Consider the following 14485-nt stretch of genomic DNA (forward strand, 5'->3'; position numbering starts at 1 on the left):
GAATTTAAACAGATACATTTGAAATTCATCAACCTAAAATAACTATTAATTAACATTTTGATTTTAGTCTTTACCCCCAGGCTTTTTATTTTTAAAGCACTGATGATAATAATCTACATTCTGTATTTATTGAAACCTTAGTATGTAACAGACACTGTTGTGTGTACTTTACATGTATTGACTCATGTAACCCTCACCACAATTTAGTTAATAGCTAGAAAGTGGCAGAGCCAGTGTGGCTGCAGAGCCTACCTCTTATCCACTGAGGCACATGCCTCTTGATGCATATGCAGGAATTTCATTTTGAATAATTTAACAAAACCGGGATTGCTTTTTCCAGTGAGGATAAGGCCCCAGTAATATAAGGTTAGATATAAAAATAAATATCCTCACAATGATACTTGCAGAATACTGGAGGTAAGGTAGATTACAGATTCATCTTTGCACACTGTCTGGTTAATGCCCCACAGTCTATGGTCAAAAATAAATCTTAAAGGACTCCTTAAAACCATACACCCTCGGACGCCACTGGTACACAACAGCTCCCGTGTCTACAGAGACCAGACCAAGTGCCTTCAGCCCCATCTTACCTAGTGGGATCTGATCAGGCTTTTTCACTGCTTTCTAGAACAACCGTCTACTCATCCAGAAAGGTTGCCTGACTATCTGTGAGGCACCGTAGGAAAAAACAGACGCTGGAGGCAGACCACTTATGTATAGCCGGATGACATCTAATAACGGTTGCTTATTTCTCGAAATGGGAGTAATCATCTCCGTCTTCTGGGGTTGTCATGAAGATGAAATAAGATAATCTATAGTAAGTGCTTAGACTAGCGCCTGCTACCTAGGCTGTATCAGTGAGTGCATACATAGCAATGTTTTATTAATAAAAAACACAGTAGAGTGCAGAACAATAGATCTTAAAATTCTGAATTTCCCAGAACAGTAAAATGTGGGGAGAGGGGAAGAAGGTGGGACATCTGACGCAGGACTGCCAATGTTTCTTACCAACTATTTTTCCATTTGCTGTAATAATCAACTTTTATTTTTTAAAAGATTTTACTTATTTATTCGACAGAGATAGAGACAGCCAGCGAGAGAGGGAACACAAGCAGGGGGAGTGGGAGAGGAAGAAGCAGGCTCATAGCAGGGAGAGGAAGAAGCAGGCTCATAGCAGAAGAGCCTGATGTGGGGCTCGATCCCAGATCGCCGGGATCACGCCCTGAGCCGAAGGCAGACGCCCAACCGCTGTGCCACCCAGGAGCCCCTAATAATCAACTTTTAAAGGGAATGGTTCACTACCACAATTATTTCACAGAAGAAATGAATTATAACACAGATAGCATATGACAGTAACTATCTGTGTAATGAAAACTCATCAGTTCGTGCTCTTTCCATCTCAGCACCAGTTAGTGAAAACTGGCTCTTGGAACCTTTTGGTCCAGTTCATTCAAAAGAGCAAGCCAAGTTCATATCCTAATTCTGTGCCTTTCTGTGAACGTGACTACAGATAGTTTACTTTACTAAGCATAGGTATTCTCAACTGGAAAATGGGGATATGATGCTTCCTCCACAGGGTTGTTCTGATTCAAGGACTGAATCAGATAATGTGGGCAAAGTATGGTCAGGGTCAGACACACTTAGGGCAGCTGGTAGAGTTGTCACTGACAGATAACTTCAGATGCTGTGTTTAAATGTCTGACACAGGACCAAAATTCTCTGTAGAGCTACGAGACTGTTGTCAAAGAGAAACACATATAAAGAAACCCAATGCCATTCTTTAGTTTGGTAAAAGCACCATCCACGTCAGCATTGAAGAGGTCACAGGAAAGTGGATAGTAATAAACTTACATATAAAGGACCAAGACTATTTTTAAAAATTCCCTTGGCAGCATTATTCTAATCTCAGATCCTAAATCTGTTAAGTCTGAAGAATCTGTAGCAAATTATTTATTTATCAGAGAGAGAGAGTGCTCACGTGCACACAAGCAGGGGGAGTGGCAGGCAGAGGGAGAAGCAGGCTCCCTGCTGAGCAGAGAGCCTGATGCGGGACTCGATCCCAGGACTCTGGGACCATGACCTGAGCCGAAGGCAGATGTTTAACTGACTGAGCCACCCAGGCGCCCAATCATTTTATTCTTGAACGAATATGCACTTGATTAAAACCTGAAGAATAGCTTGGAGGTTAGGATTTTGCTATATTAATTTAAGGTTAGGGCCCATGTTCAACACTTATAAAAACAGGCCAAGAAAGAGGAATTAACAGATAAACAGAGAAAAGCAAAAAAGCAAGAAAAGTGAAAATGTAAATGTTAAGATACTGCAAAGGAAGACATACTTTTCAGTGCATAAAAACTGAGTAAATTCTCAAGGATATCTTTCTTAAAAGTCCTGGAAACTCTGCTGTCGAATTTTTAGACATTGTAATAAGAATGATTAAAATGCAACCAAAGGTTTCCCAAGCAAAAGGAGAGGGGGCAGGGAGCGTGAATTTTCAAAGAAGATTAAAAAAAAACTAACACTGAGTTGTAGCATATTTCTTTAAGAATAAATTTGTTTACTAAAAAAATTTGTATTTCCAATGCTTACATTGGTCTGGTATTGCTATTTCTAGTATACTTACCCTTACGAATCATTTTGACAGTACGTTAAAATTTTCCAGATGTTTTACCTGTCATTCTACCAAAGCAACAAAACCATGTTTAAAAGGTAAAATGTGATAGCAATGACAGGTGGCAATTATTCCCCAGAGTGACTCAGAGGTAGCTCTTACAAAAATACAAGTATTAAATAAGAAAGTATGAATAGTGCTAGCTAGGCCAGCTGCCTTTAATACTATCTGGTTTGTTTATCTTATAGATTAGTTACAAAAGGCCTCTCACCAGCTACCTGCTTAAACAAGTTACCACATGCATGCTGGAAGGATAAACAAGAATTCACTTTGTGAAGGAAACATTCTGATTTGTTTTTTTAATTAAAAAAAATTTAAACAGCAGGGGCACATGCAGGTCGTGTGTGGGAGAGAGGAAATTATTTGATATTAAGGTGATCATATGGAAAAAGATGTTTAAAAAATATGACATACGCTGTTTCTTTCTGTAAGCCTTTTTCGCCAGCATGTAACATGCAGTCAATGAGCCAACATAAATTTGTAATGTGTCCTCCAAATTTATGTCAAAGGAAATCTCAAATCCTAACTATTATATTCCCAAGAAATCCTTCAGATACTTTTAGAAACAAATATACTACTACTGATAAATTATTCGCTCTTCAGAGGTAAAGAAAAAAAAAAAAGAATTACGAGGTCTTTTGTTTTCTGACTGAAAATCTCGCAAAGTTCTATCTTCGTTTTCCCTGACCGCCAGCTCTGTCTGCTCTAATAAGGCTTCCCAGTCAGCTGTGCAGGAAATAACACACACACAAACACGCATATACACGCAAATACACCAAGAGCAACGTGTGAGGCGTTCAGCGCTGTTTGTGACGCTGCAAGACAAGCAGTTGTCATAATCACATTTTGTGAGAGTCAATGAAAAATTCATTTCTTTGGCCCCAGTCACCACATGAATGGCCATTTGTTTTGTGACCATTTTCATTATTATCTGAATAGCACTTTATTCCAAACTCTGTCTACAGAGCCAGGAAATGAGCAGTTTGTCCCTAGCTAGTTCTCCACCTTCTGTCAAGACAGAAGAAAAATTACTTTCCAGGAAATCAGTGATATCTGTGTTCTGATGTCAAGTTTCACTATTGTAATTTCGAATGGACCAATTTTCTCCTTTGCTTTCTTCCTCTTGGGAATATAGTGTGGTTATGTGAAGAATAATTTATTTTGGTTGAATCAGCGGCTATCTCACTAAACTAGGTATGTCTCAATACTTTTTGCATGTTTAGCTCCTTTCAAAACTTGTTTATAATTCTATAAATCATCTCCTGCATCTCTAAACTTTTGAAACATATTGGTTTTATAACTATTTAAATGATATTTTCTATTGGTTGTTTTCCCGGCACCCTTTTAAATGACCAGTAAGCATTCACTGGAGTCGCAGAATCTTCAAGAGCTTCCTTGAGAATTAGGTAATTTTAGGAATTCCTCCGGGACTGTTTTCTTCTCTTTCCTTTTTATTTTTTTAGAGAGAGCACACAAGCGGGGGGAGGGGCAGAGAGGGAGGGAGAGAGAGAATCTTAAGCAGGTTAAACACCCGGCGCGGAGCCTGACTCAGGACTCAATCTCAACAACCCTGAGATCCTGACCTAAGCTGAAATCAAGAGTCAGAAGCTAAACTGACTGAGCCCCCCAGGTGCCTCTCCCCCAGTACTTTATAAGCTCATATCCTCTAGCAGAGCGAAGGCAAGGATCAAAACGATTTCATCTGAGGATTCCCCAAGGCTTTGTACAGAGGCACTGGGTAGTTACTGAGGAAGTGAATAAGCAGAAAAAAGGAAGGGAGGAAAGAAGGAAGAAGGAAGGGAGGGAGAAAAGAAGGAAATAGTTTTTTTTTTTTTTTAAATCTCATGTGATGGTAAAAAAAAAGTAAAAGCATGAATGGTGGTGGCTGCCACTCACTCATTTTTATTTCCCTATTTATTTTTGGTCAGTCTTACAGATAATCGGGTGGGTCTGTATACAGACTTTGGCACTGATAGAACATTTGTTTCACCTGTCTTCTCAAAAGACTAATCAAAACAAATAAAATGACCCAAATGAGGGGCCACGGCATGACATTTCCATTCCATATACAAAATTAAAAATGATCTAAATTTTAAAAATTAAAAGTAATCAGCAATCTTTCTTTTAAATAAATTAAGTCCACCACGGTTTAGTATTGTAGACCATTCCCAGTCATACAGAATCTACCATATGAAAATAAAGAACCTTATGTTGTATGGAGGTAAACACCTACATTGCACCTTGAGGATGCTAATTCCTTTTATACATTTGTGAAGGTGACAGATGGGCATGTGCTTTGATATTATACCTTTACTTAAATCAGAAGCAACTGTCCACACACAAGGTAGCTATGCAGTTTGGGAAAGAATGTGATCTCTCTTTTTGAAAGAAAGTCTCCCCAGTGCTGGAAGGGGATGCCATGTGAATGGGAGGCATGTAACAGCAAAATCAGAGCATTAAATTAAAGACTTTGGTACACAAAAGCTGGCTCCATTTCTCTAGAGACTGGTTTTCCAGGGAATAATAAAAACAATGAAGTGAAGAAGTTGATAAAATATTTCTGCCTTTTCCCAAGTCCAAAATAAATTGTATACCATGTGGGATAGTAATTAGAAACTAAACAAAACCACCACCTGCATTTGGTTCCCCAGAGACTCAGTTAGGTTACAGCATTGATTAAGAGTATCTGGATACCTTGGCTGATACCAAGATCCCAGTTGAGCTTTATAAAAAGCACAACCACAAATATGCACGGTTGGGGGGGGCGGTGTTAAGTGTTTCCTTGGCTCACCATAGCAAGGTGATGTCCACCTGGGGATTTTTATTTCTGTTCATACCCTAGACAGATCCCAAAAGGAGATGAGTCAGTGATTGACTGAGCTTGCCTACAAAGAGGATCCCAAGTAGATTTCCGTGCAGTAACTTCCCTCTACAGGCTTATGAAACAGGCGCGTTAGTCTAATTGCCCTACAGAAAGCCCGGTCAAAGGTTCCAGAAGTGTTTGTGCTTCGCCCTCTCTAAATGACTTGCAAATTTATTCAAACACAATATGAGGAGATGCTTTATTTGTTGAAATAACTGTCTGCAGTGTCCTGCACAAAAGGGTGAGGTACATCAAGCAGAAACATGGACAGAAATACATTGGTTTAGAAGCTCATAAATCCTTATTTGAATCTGCCAACCTGAAAGCCACGTAGAGCCCGAATAAACTATTTTTCCTAAATGCTACATCTGATTAAGCCATACCATTAAATGACAGCTGAACTTTAACATTAATATGATATTATTTAAATAACCGCATGATTTTTTTTTTACACTAAAAATGATGAATGATTTCTGGACAGCTCAATTGACATAAAGCAGGAGGACTCTTTAATGAGATTTGACAAAATGGAGACATATGCAGAATATTCGTTACAGCTCACATCGCAGGGGCCCTCCCAGGGAAGCAATAGAGGACTTTTTTCCTTTTTTTCTTTTTTATTGTCTATAGGCACTGAAGCATTCCTTTCAATTGCCACTTCTCTGTGGATTTTGAGTTTTTCTAGGTCATTTACATATTACTCTTAAGCAGAGAATCTGGTGGCTTATGGTTCTGAATTGGGACTGTGCCTGCAGGAAAAGCAGGGACATGGGGAGTTCAGTCGGTGTTGGTTGGAAGTGTCCCGGGAACTTCGGGCTCGCTACTGATCAGCCTGATGGAGACCAAGCAACTACACCTTTGACTGGTTCTTGTGCCATCCATCGTGAACACAGCAAACACACTTCTAACAAATTACCATATACAGATACGTGACCAGAAACGACTTTACTTACTCTAAAACAGTTGTCTCTGTAGTATCAATGCCAAAGGAGTTCTCCTTTAAAATTCCAATGAAGCTACTCTAGAGGCGATTCTCACCATTCCTCATTCACATGTCCAGCTACAGTCCCAAACTGAAGGTTATGCTAAATGATAATCTTATTTGGTAGGTTCTGAATGTAAGAAATTGCCATGCTGAATAAACCTACGTAAAAAATGGCTCTGATTTTCAGAACAATGAAAACATTTCTCACTTCCCTCAAAAAAATACAGAATATGGAGTATGACCCACTCATTCATTGATTTTCACACTCTCCCCAATATTTTCCACCAGTCAAACGTTAGTGACAGACATAAAACATTGACATTTGTTCGCTCGCACATGTGAATTCAGATTATTCAGATAATCTCTAGATTTTAAAAAGCATCTTTAAATATATGTAAAATTGAAATATTTCCCCCAAACAATGTTTCTGAAAGCAATGAAAACAAGGCAACAGAGAGAGAACACAGCTAACACCAACTGTGCTCCTGATACTGGCAGGCCTGCATTCCTTCTATAAGAAGGAGGCTATCGAAATAGAAAATAAAATCAGTCTGCTCCTGCCATGGGGACTTCCTCGGGCTATGAAAAAATACTTCATGTCTAACCCTAATTTTTTCCATAGCTTGAGGTAACCCCCCTAGCTCAAACCTTCTCTCTAATCTAAGTTACTCGGTATGTGTCCCTGTCCAAACAAGAGTTAATATCAGTGCTCTGTCATTTCAAAAGGGTCTTGACACAGGGTACTAAGAGCAGAGGCTCGCATGCCTGGAAAATGCCCCATCGCAACTAGATGAAAAACATCATTTCAAACAAGGGAGAGAGAGGAAGATGGGTCCCTACCTTGCTCTTACCTTCGCAACATCCCCGTCAGAACCCTGGAGCTTTTCCCCAAGTTAGCATCTGTTTCCCGAAGCTAGGAAGAGAAAAGCAGCGTTAACACAAAACAAGACTTCATGCAATTGGATCGTTTCGAAAGTGCACTGGCAAGCAGTAATTTTTTCATGGATGAAAATCCAATTAATAATAAATACTTAAATACATTAAATACATCTTGACACCTATACAATCTCTGAAAATTCTTAGATTTAGAAAATTACATGGAATAGATAATCCCAGGAGCATTAAACTGGATACTTGAACTGGCTATAAAAGCAAATATCTTGCAGGCTGACAAAGTTGAATATACATCTTGTAATTAAAATCCAATTTCAAATGTGTGAAGTCCTAGGAATATGAACATAAATGAAATAAACTGAAGGAGGAGGAGACATCATTATCTTTATAGCTTTCACTCTGAAAGACTTGACATACTCCAAAATCTCCCTCATGACCTTCTCAGTTATAGAGCTAAATAAAATAGCTACCTGGGGGCATTCCGGGATGGGGAAAGAAAGAGTCAGCTTATTCTTTCTCTATTCCACACTCTTTTTTTCCTCTCCCCTTACTCGACATCCCTCATATGCCCTTGCCATTTTTATACACACTTACATCTATGCCATCGCTACGGTCTATGCATATGCTGAAGGCCTTTTGTTTTACATCTTATCATTTCCTGAATTTATGAAAAAAACTGTATCACTTCTACTCACTCGTTCACGTGCACGCTGTATCTTTTCTCTGTCATGACTGAGGTTTTCCAACATCTCCTGGCCAATTTGCTCTGTGGAAAAGGAAATTTGAGTGAGGACAGGCGATGCTGGGTGGAAGTGAGAACCACCTTCACGAGTACCACAATGGCAGTGGGTGCGGAGTTCATGTTCAATAAGTGTACATTACATGTTTCGTATACTTGGAAAACACTTCATATACTACGAAAATATCTTGCATTTACCTACGTATCCTAGGTATGACTAGGTGAGATTTACAATTCAATCTATAGAACATGACCAACAAGGCAGTGATGACGGGGAGGTGGTAGGATTGGCCAACGGCCACCTCGGCCTATCTGTTATCTGCCAAGATGGAGAGCCCAGGTCCAGCAGCCTTCCTGTTATCTTATCATCATGGCATCCAGTCTCTGGTTTTGCAGGTTACAGCCAACGTTAATGAGTCTACTCTACCTCCCCCACTTTATTATTGCACTGCTTTGCGGATGCAAGCGAAACTCCAGTTAGAACAATTTTGATTTTAATGTATTTGTCCCACATCTACAGTCCTTGCACTCTCAACTACTGCGGCTTACTGCTAGTGGAACGCTCTCTGGGCTTGGAGCAAGGGCTCCTTTAGTGTGTTCTCAGCTGCAGTGGATACCTGAGTCAGGATGAGGTGCACTTCACACATGGTTGAGGAGAGCTCCAGCTGCAGACAGAACTCCATTTACACAGCAATGAGCAGGTTAGAACACTGATTAAAAAGCACACTGCTGAGTTCGACGAGGTTTTCCTCTGCCGCGATCATCCCGTTTGGTTGGCACCGGTCGGCTTGCCTCCTTTTACGAGGCCGTAGGTATGTCCTAACCTGACAGATATGCAGCTGCCTTGAATAAATTTTTTTTTTCAGACTCACTCTCCATCACCTGGAAGGTACCTTATTCTATAAGAGAAGGATGACAAATCTGACTCGTAATGCTGGCGACCTATCTATCACATATCCACATTTCTTTCTTTTTTTTTCTTTTGTATTGTCTCTTTACCCACAACCTATACCAACAATTATCCCTGGCTTATAAATGTATTGAAACATTCAATAAGCATCTATTACAACAATAGCAAATAATTTAATAAAGTCATTAGGAAATCGCCATAGTAGTTATTTGGCTCATGTATGTACACTAATGTACTTTTTAGACAGACATCCTAAAAACTGTGGGGCAGTGGTTAGGCCATATTGAGAACACAGGCTGGGAACTCACACTGCATGAGCCTAATCGCCCGGGCCGATGCTTACTGGCTGTGTGACCTTGCATGTGTTACCTAACTTCATCATGCCTTAGTTCTTCACCTCTAAAATGGAAAGAAGATCATTCTGTGTTGAGAGGATGGGGTAAAGGTTAAATAATTCGGTTGGAATACTTAACACAGTGACTGGCCTATGGCAATAATAAGCATTTGTTGAATGATGATGATCGATACAAAGAACCAATGGACTGTTATGACCTGGGCCCCCTCGCATCCTAGGTCTGCCACAACCCACTGGAACTGGGTATCACAAGATAAAATACTTATCTTACCTTCCTCGCAAAATTGTGGTTATGGTCAAACGAAATTAACCTAAGTAAAAATGTTTTGAAAGCTATAGGATACCATACAAATGCATGTAATCACATAACACAGGGGAACCTAAGCACTCAGTGAAAAATCATAGAGTTCCTACTCAGTGCCCAGTGTAGATGTTGGGGACATAGCCAGTAAAGAAGATCAAGGCCTTGCACTTACGAACTTTTGTGCCAATAGTGAAGATTTGGCAGCCAAAGCTTAAACGCTACATTAGAGTTTGTCCTTCATAGCATAATAGTAAAAGGACTGTCTCTTCCTTTCATGATAAAAAATCCAAGTAATAAAAATGCTTAAATGCAACAGCATCAATGTATTTTTGATACCTATACAAACTCTGACAATTCTTTCCAGTAGAGTACCTTCTTAGTATAGTATCTCCTCTCAGACAGATGTTAGCTTCTTATTAATTCTATTCAATATAGCCTTAAGGTACTTTGGATAAGATATGTGGCTCCCAGGAAAGGCACCATAAATGTAGAAGATGATACAAATAATGAAGAAGGAAAAACCAACTAGAGTTGAATTTTTCTTTTTTGCAGATGAGCTACAATATTCAATTTTGTCATCCTATTAAGTATCACACTGACTTCCTTTAAGCAACATAATTAAGCAGTCTTAATTCATTAACTCAAAATCGTTAATATCTAGAGACACCATCAACACTCTAATTCTTTCAGCAAATACTACTTATATAATATTTTCTCCTATCAGAATTAATGGCATTATAATAAATAATTTTAAACAAATGGGAAATAGGTTTTTATCACCGTGCTTGTCACAAGCATAATGTTTCTAGTAAGTGTTCGTGGAAGAAAGCAATGACAGATAGAAATAAGGTACACGAACGGAGCATATAAAGTGCACGAGAGGTTTGTGATCTATTCTTGCTCTCAAAGCATATCAAGTGTGGCACTGGAGGAGTCAACATTGGAATGCAGCTAACGGATCCACAATTCTATCAGGTTTGCTAGGGGAAAAACTATTCTGAATGGATCCATAGTCTGCTACTGAAGGAATCAATAGAACAAGCAGTAAAGAGCTCAGGCCTTTCCAGGAGTTGTTAAATCACTCCCTCAATCTCCTTGCCTCCTGGGAAATATCTCAGCATCTGAATCCTAACCCATCTGGCAAGAGAAAAGATATTGCCAAGAGTGCACACATCTTGGTCTTAAAACACAGATACCATCCATTTGTTGGAAACAGAATTCTTTCTTTCATTTCTTACTCACTACCTTCAATTTTAATGCTCCAGTAAAGCAAAGTTCAGGCCAAGCATATTAGAAATGCTTACACTTATAATGAAAGGGAAAATTCATGCAAACAAAGTTATGTATGGTTTTTTCATTACGTGTTCCCCTACTCCAATCAAAACAAAACAAAATAAAATTGGGAAGGATTATTTTTAAAACAGACTACTCTTGGTCAGACTAGTATTAGACATTTAGGAATCATCTTATTTAAAAAACTAGTAACACTGTTAGGTTTACTTTTCTTGAATAATTTAAGTGAAGATGTAAGCACTCACCAAACTCCAACAAAGAAAGAACACAAGCTCATAGGTCTAAACCAGTGTGGATCTGATATTCCCAGTCTAGACTTTTCAGTTCTTTAAACTTTCACAGTGCCAACAGAATGGGAAACAGCCATGCTGCCTCCACTGAGAGAGATGAGAAATCATAAATTTTATAAATACTGCACTTGTTGACTGTGAGGATCTTCTTGAGAATAAGAAACAATGGGAAGCATAAAAGAAAATCAAAACTGATGCTGTATGCTGGAATTCTACATGTCAGTGTGAGCATGACAAATGAATTCCTGGAAAGAAAAGTTCCTTCCTGCTCTTCTTCTATCCTTCCCACAGGGGTCCTGGGAATTATCCCGGGAGTATGGCATTCAAACTCACCAAGTGAGTTTTTATTTTCAAATTATCCAGAATGAATAATACATATCCTTGTTTTATGGCCCTTTTTGGGGGGTTACAAACTGCAGAATGCATTTTGGCTAACATTTCCCCTCCTTTTCAATATATCTGGGGTGGGGTTGGGAGATACACACCAGGCACTCTACACTTTCCTGCCTCATCAAAGAAGAGAGAAGCAGGAAACTACAAATCTAGCAAGATACTTCCTGAAGGACTGGTCTGGCATCACAAAAGATAAGACTTAGCTTGAGGAGCCTGTACCATGGAAAGCATCATCGCTCTTCATTCAAAATAATAATGCCACCTGAACCATCATAAGACTGACATGAATGAACTTTAACAAATGATTACTGGATTTGTATTTTGGAGATGAGCAGATTAAAATATTCTTCATATGGGCGCCTGGGTGACTCAGTCGTTGAGCGTCTAACTTCAGCTCAGGTCATGATCCTGGGGTCCTGGGATCAAGTCCCCCATTGGGCTTCCTGCTTGGTGGGAAGCCGGCTTCTCTCTCTCCCACTCCCCCTGCTTGTGTTCCCTCTCTCGTTGTCTCTCTTTCTGTAAAATGAATGAATAAAACCTTAAAAAAAATATTCTTCATATGAAGGTAGAACTGACTGAGGCTCACATCATGTAAACATGACTGAAAGAGAAGGAGCCTCAAATATAATTAATCAGAAAGTGTTCCATTGATAAATTCAAAATACTAAAAATTTTTTTAGCCATTATGCTATAAACAGTGCACTCACCAGAAAAAAAAAAATGATTATTTTTCATCACACTTATATTTAACTCTCTTGTTGCAAACTTTGTTAACGATGTGATTTCTAGCAAATTATTTTAAAAAGTGAAGACATCCAGTCAAACCTTCTTTAAAGAACTAAGATAAGGTAAGGTTATCTTCTGGCACTCAAAACTTCATTAGCAATTTTAGTAACAGATAAAAGAGATTCATAATTATCCAGCTATTGTGCATATAGGGACCTCGCTGAAGTGCAGGATTACATAGAAATACTGTAGAAGAGCTATTTTTTAAAGCATGTGCTTTCATATGTATGCTGTAGAACACCAACAAACACAACTGAAAAAACACAAAGCAATATTTCCTAAGAACTTGGGAGTACTGAATTTTGGACCTGACTTTAGAACTTCTGGCCACCAAACTAATAAAAGTATTGCTTTGGGAAAACAAGAGAAGTCACACCTAGCTCTCCCAGGAGGGAGTAGTTCATGGAGTGCTTGGGTCAGTCATTCTTTGGCATCTAGCACACCTTCTTAGACACTGACTCTATATTTATCATGCCCTGAATGGGGTAGGTTATCCTCAGTATTGGTGTTACTCATACATGAAGAGTCTTTTGAATTCCTGATGCCTGGAAAAGTAAGGGAGTGGAAAAAACAGTTCTTTCACCATTTTTCATTATTTGACAATTCGAGATACATGAGGACCTTCTGCTTCCAGTTAGGATGCAGAAAGATGTAAATGACTCTCAGAAACAAGAAAAACCCAGACACAATAATTACCATTGTTGTGTGGGGAAGTTCAGTGTACGCAAGGAAGCTCTGATAGATTCTAGAGAGAAATAGCACCTCATATGTGAGCAAAGAGCTATGGCAATGTTCACACCTAGGGTGAGCTCTTGAGTTAAGCACAGGACTGCGATAGATAGACTTCTCAGGGATGAAGAGAAATGATTTAGACACCTTATGAAAATGTAGGTGTACAGGACAGAATGAAATCTGGATGAGCTATAAACACAAAAACAAACTGCTTAGTTTGGTAATTCTCCAATCTCCAAATTTGCCAAGCAAGACGCAGTGGAGGAGGGGCTGGTTAGTAAAAAGAAAAATCATATATTCCTATATATTCTTGTTGTGCTTGTATTCTGAGACACTGCCAGGAGCTAAGCCCAAATATGAACCAAAAATATGGAAAACTGCAGACCAACTCACTCCCAGATCAAATACTGATAAGATTAAAAAAAAAAAAAAAAGTAGCCTAAATACAGGTTGGGAGGTACACTCATCTTAGATAAATCCAATCTAGTTAGAGATTCAGCTTAACAACAACTTGACTTAATTTTGGAAAGAATCTGATCAGTCCATTGATCAAATATAAGATAAAATAAAATGCTTTCAGAGAAAAATTTAGACTCTACTGTCCTTTTTCTCACTATGTCTAGAATACTATACACATTTTAAGGCATGCAAGAAAAGGGGGGGGGGAGAGAATAATAAGGTGAAAACACAGCTTATGTACGTAGACCAAGAGGTGGCTTATGTATTAGAGTTAGCAGATAAAGATATTAAAATAAGTATCATAATGGTATTAAAGAATTTCTTGGAAAAGGTAAGCACAATAGGTGAAGAGATGGGTTTTTTAGGAAACAAATGGAAACTCTTAAAAAGAAGCAAATGAAATTTGAGAATGAAAAAAATACAGCATCTGAAACCAATTTGCTGGATGGACCAAATACAATATCATTTACCATACAAGAAAGAGTCCTTGAACTTAAGACAGGTTAATAGAAATTATACAAACTAAAGGAGGAAATGGGGTTAGGAAAAAAAAAAAAAGAACAGAGCATCAACAATCTGTGAGATAATAATAAGTGGTCTTATACACATACAATTAGATTCCCAGAAAAAGAGACTCTCAGAGACAAACAATAGGATAGAAGAAATATTTGAAGAAATAACAGCTAAAACTTTTCAAACTTCATTTTAAAAATGTCAATCCACAGATCAAAGTAGTTCAACAAGCTCTGAGTAAGATAAATACAACGACAACTACACCTAGTCACATCATAGTCGAATTTCTAAAAACTAA

General features: G+C 38.6%; 1 protein-coding gene across 6 annotated transcripts in view; it reads right to left on the reverse strand.

The window, feature by feature from the left end:
* Window positions 1-14485, reverse strand: part of VTI1A (vesicle transport through interaction with t-SNAREs 1A) — a 358703-nt gene that overhangs the window by 147572 nt on the left and 196646 nt on the right. For 4 of the 6 annotated variants that reach the window (XM_026494125.4, XM_044382127.3, XM_057308554.1 and 1 more), the window contains 2 exons: window positions 8109-8179; window positions 7371-7432 (listed from right to left, as the gene is read on the reverse strand). In XM_026494125.4, coding sequence (XP_026349910.1) covers window positions 7371-7432; window positions 8109-8179 — 133 coding nt within the window. Of the gene's footprint in view, window positions 1-7359; window positions 7433-8108; window positions 8180-14485 lie in introns of all 6 variants that reach the window. The other 2 variants (XM_057308551.1, XM_057308553.1) reach the window with 1 other exon arrangement.

This window comes from Ursus arctos, unplaced genomic scaffold (assembly GCF_023065955.2).
Source record: "Ursus arctos isolate Adak ecotype North America unplaced genomic scaffold, UrsArc2.0 scaffold_7, whole genome shotgun sequence".
Taxonomy (NCBI): Eukaryota; Metazoa; Chordata; class Mammalia; order Carnivora; family Ursidae; genus Ursus; species Ursus arctos.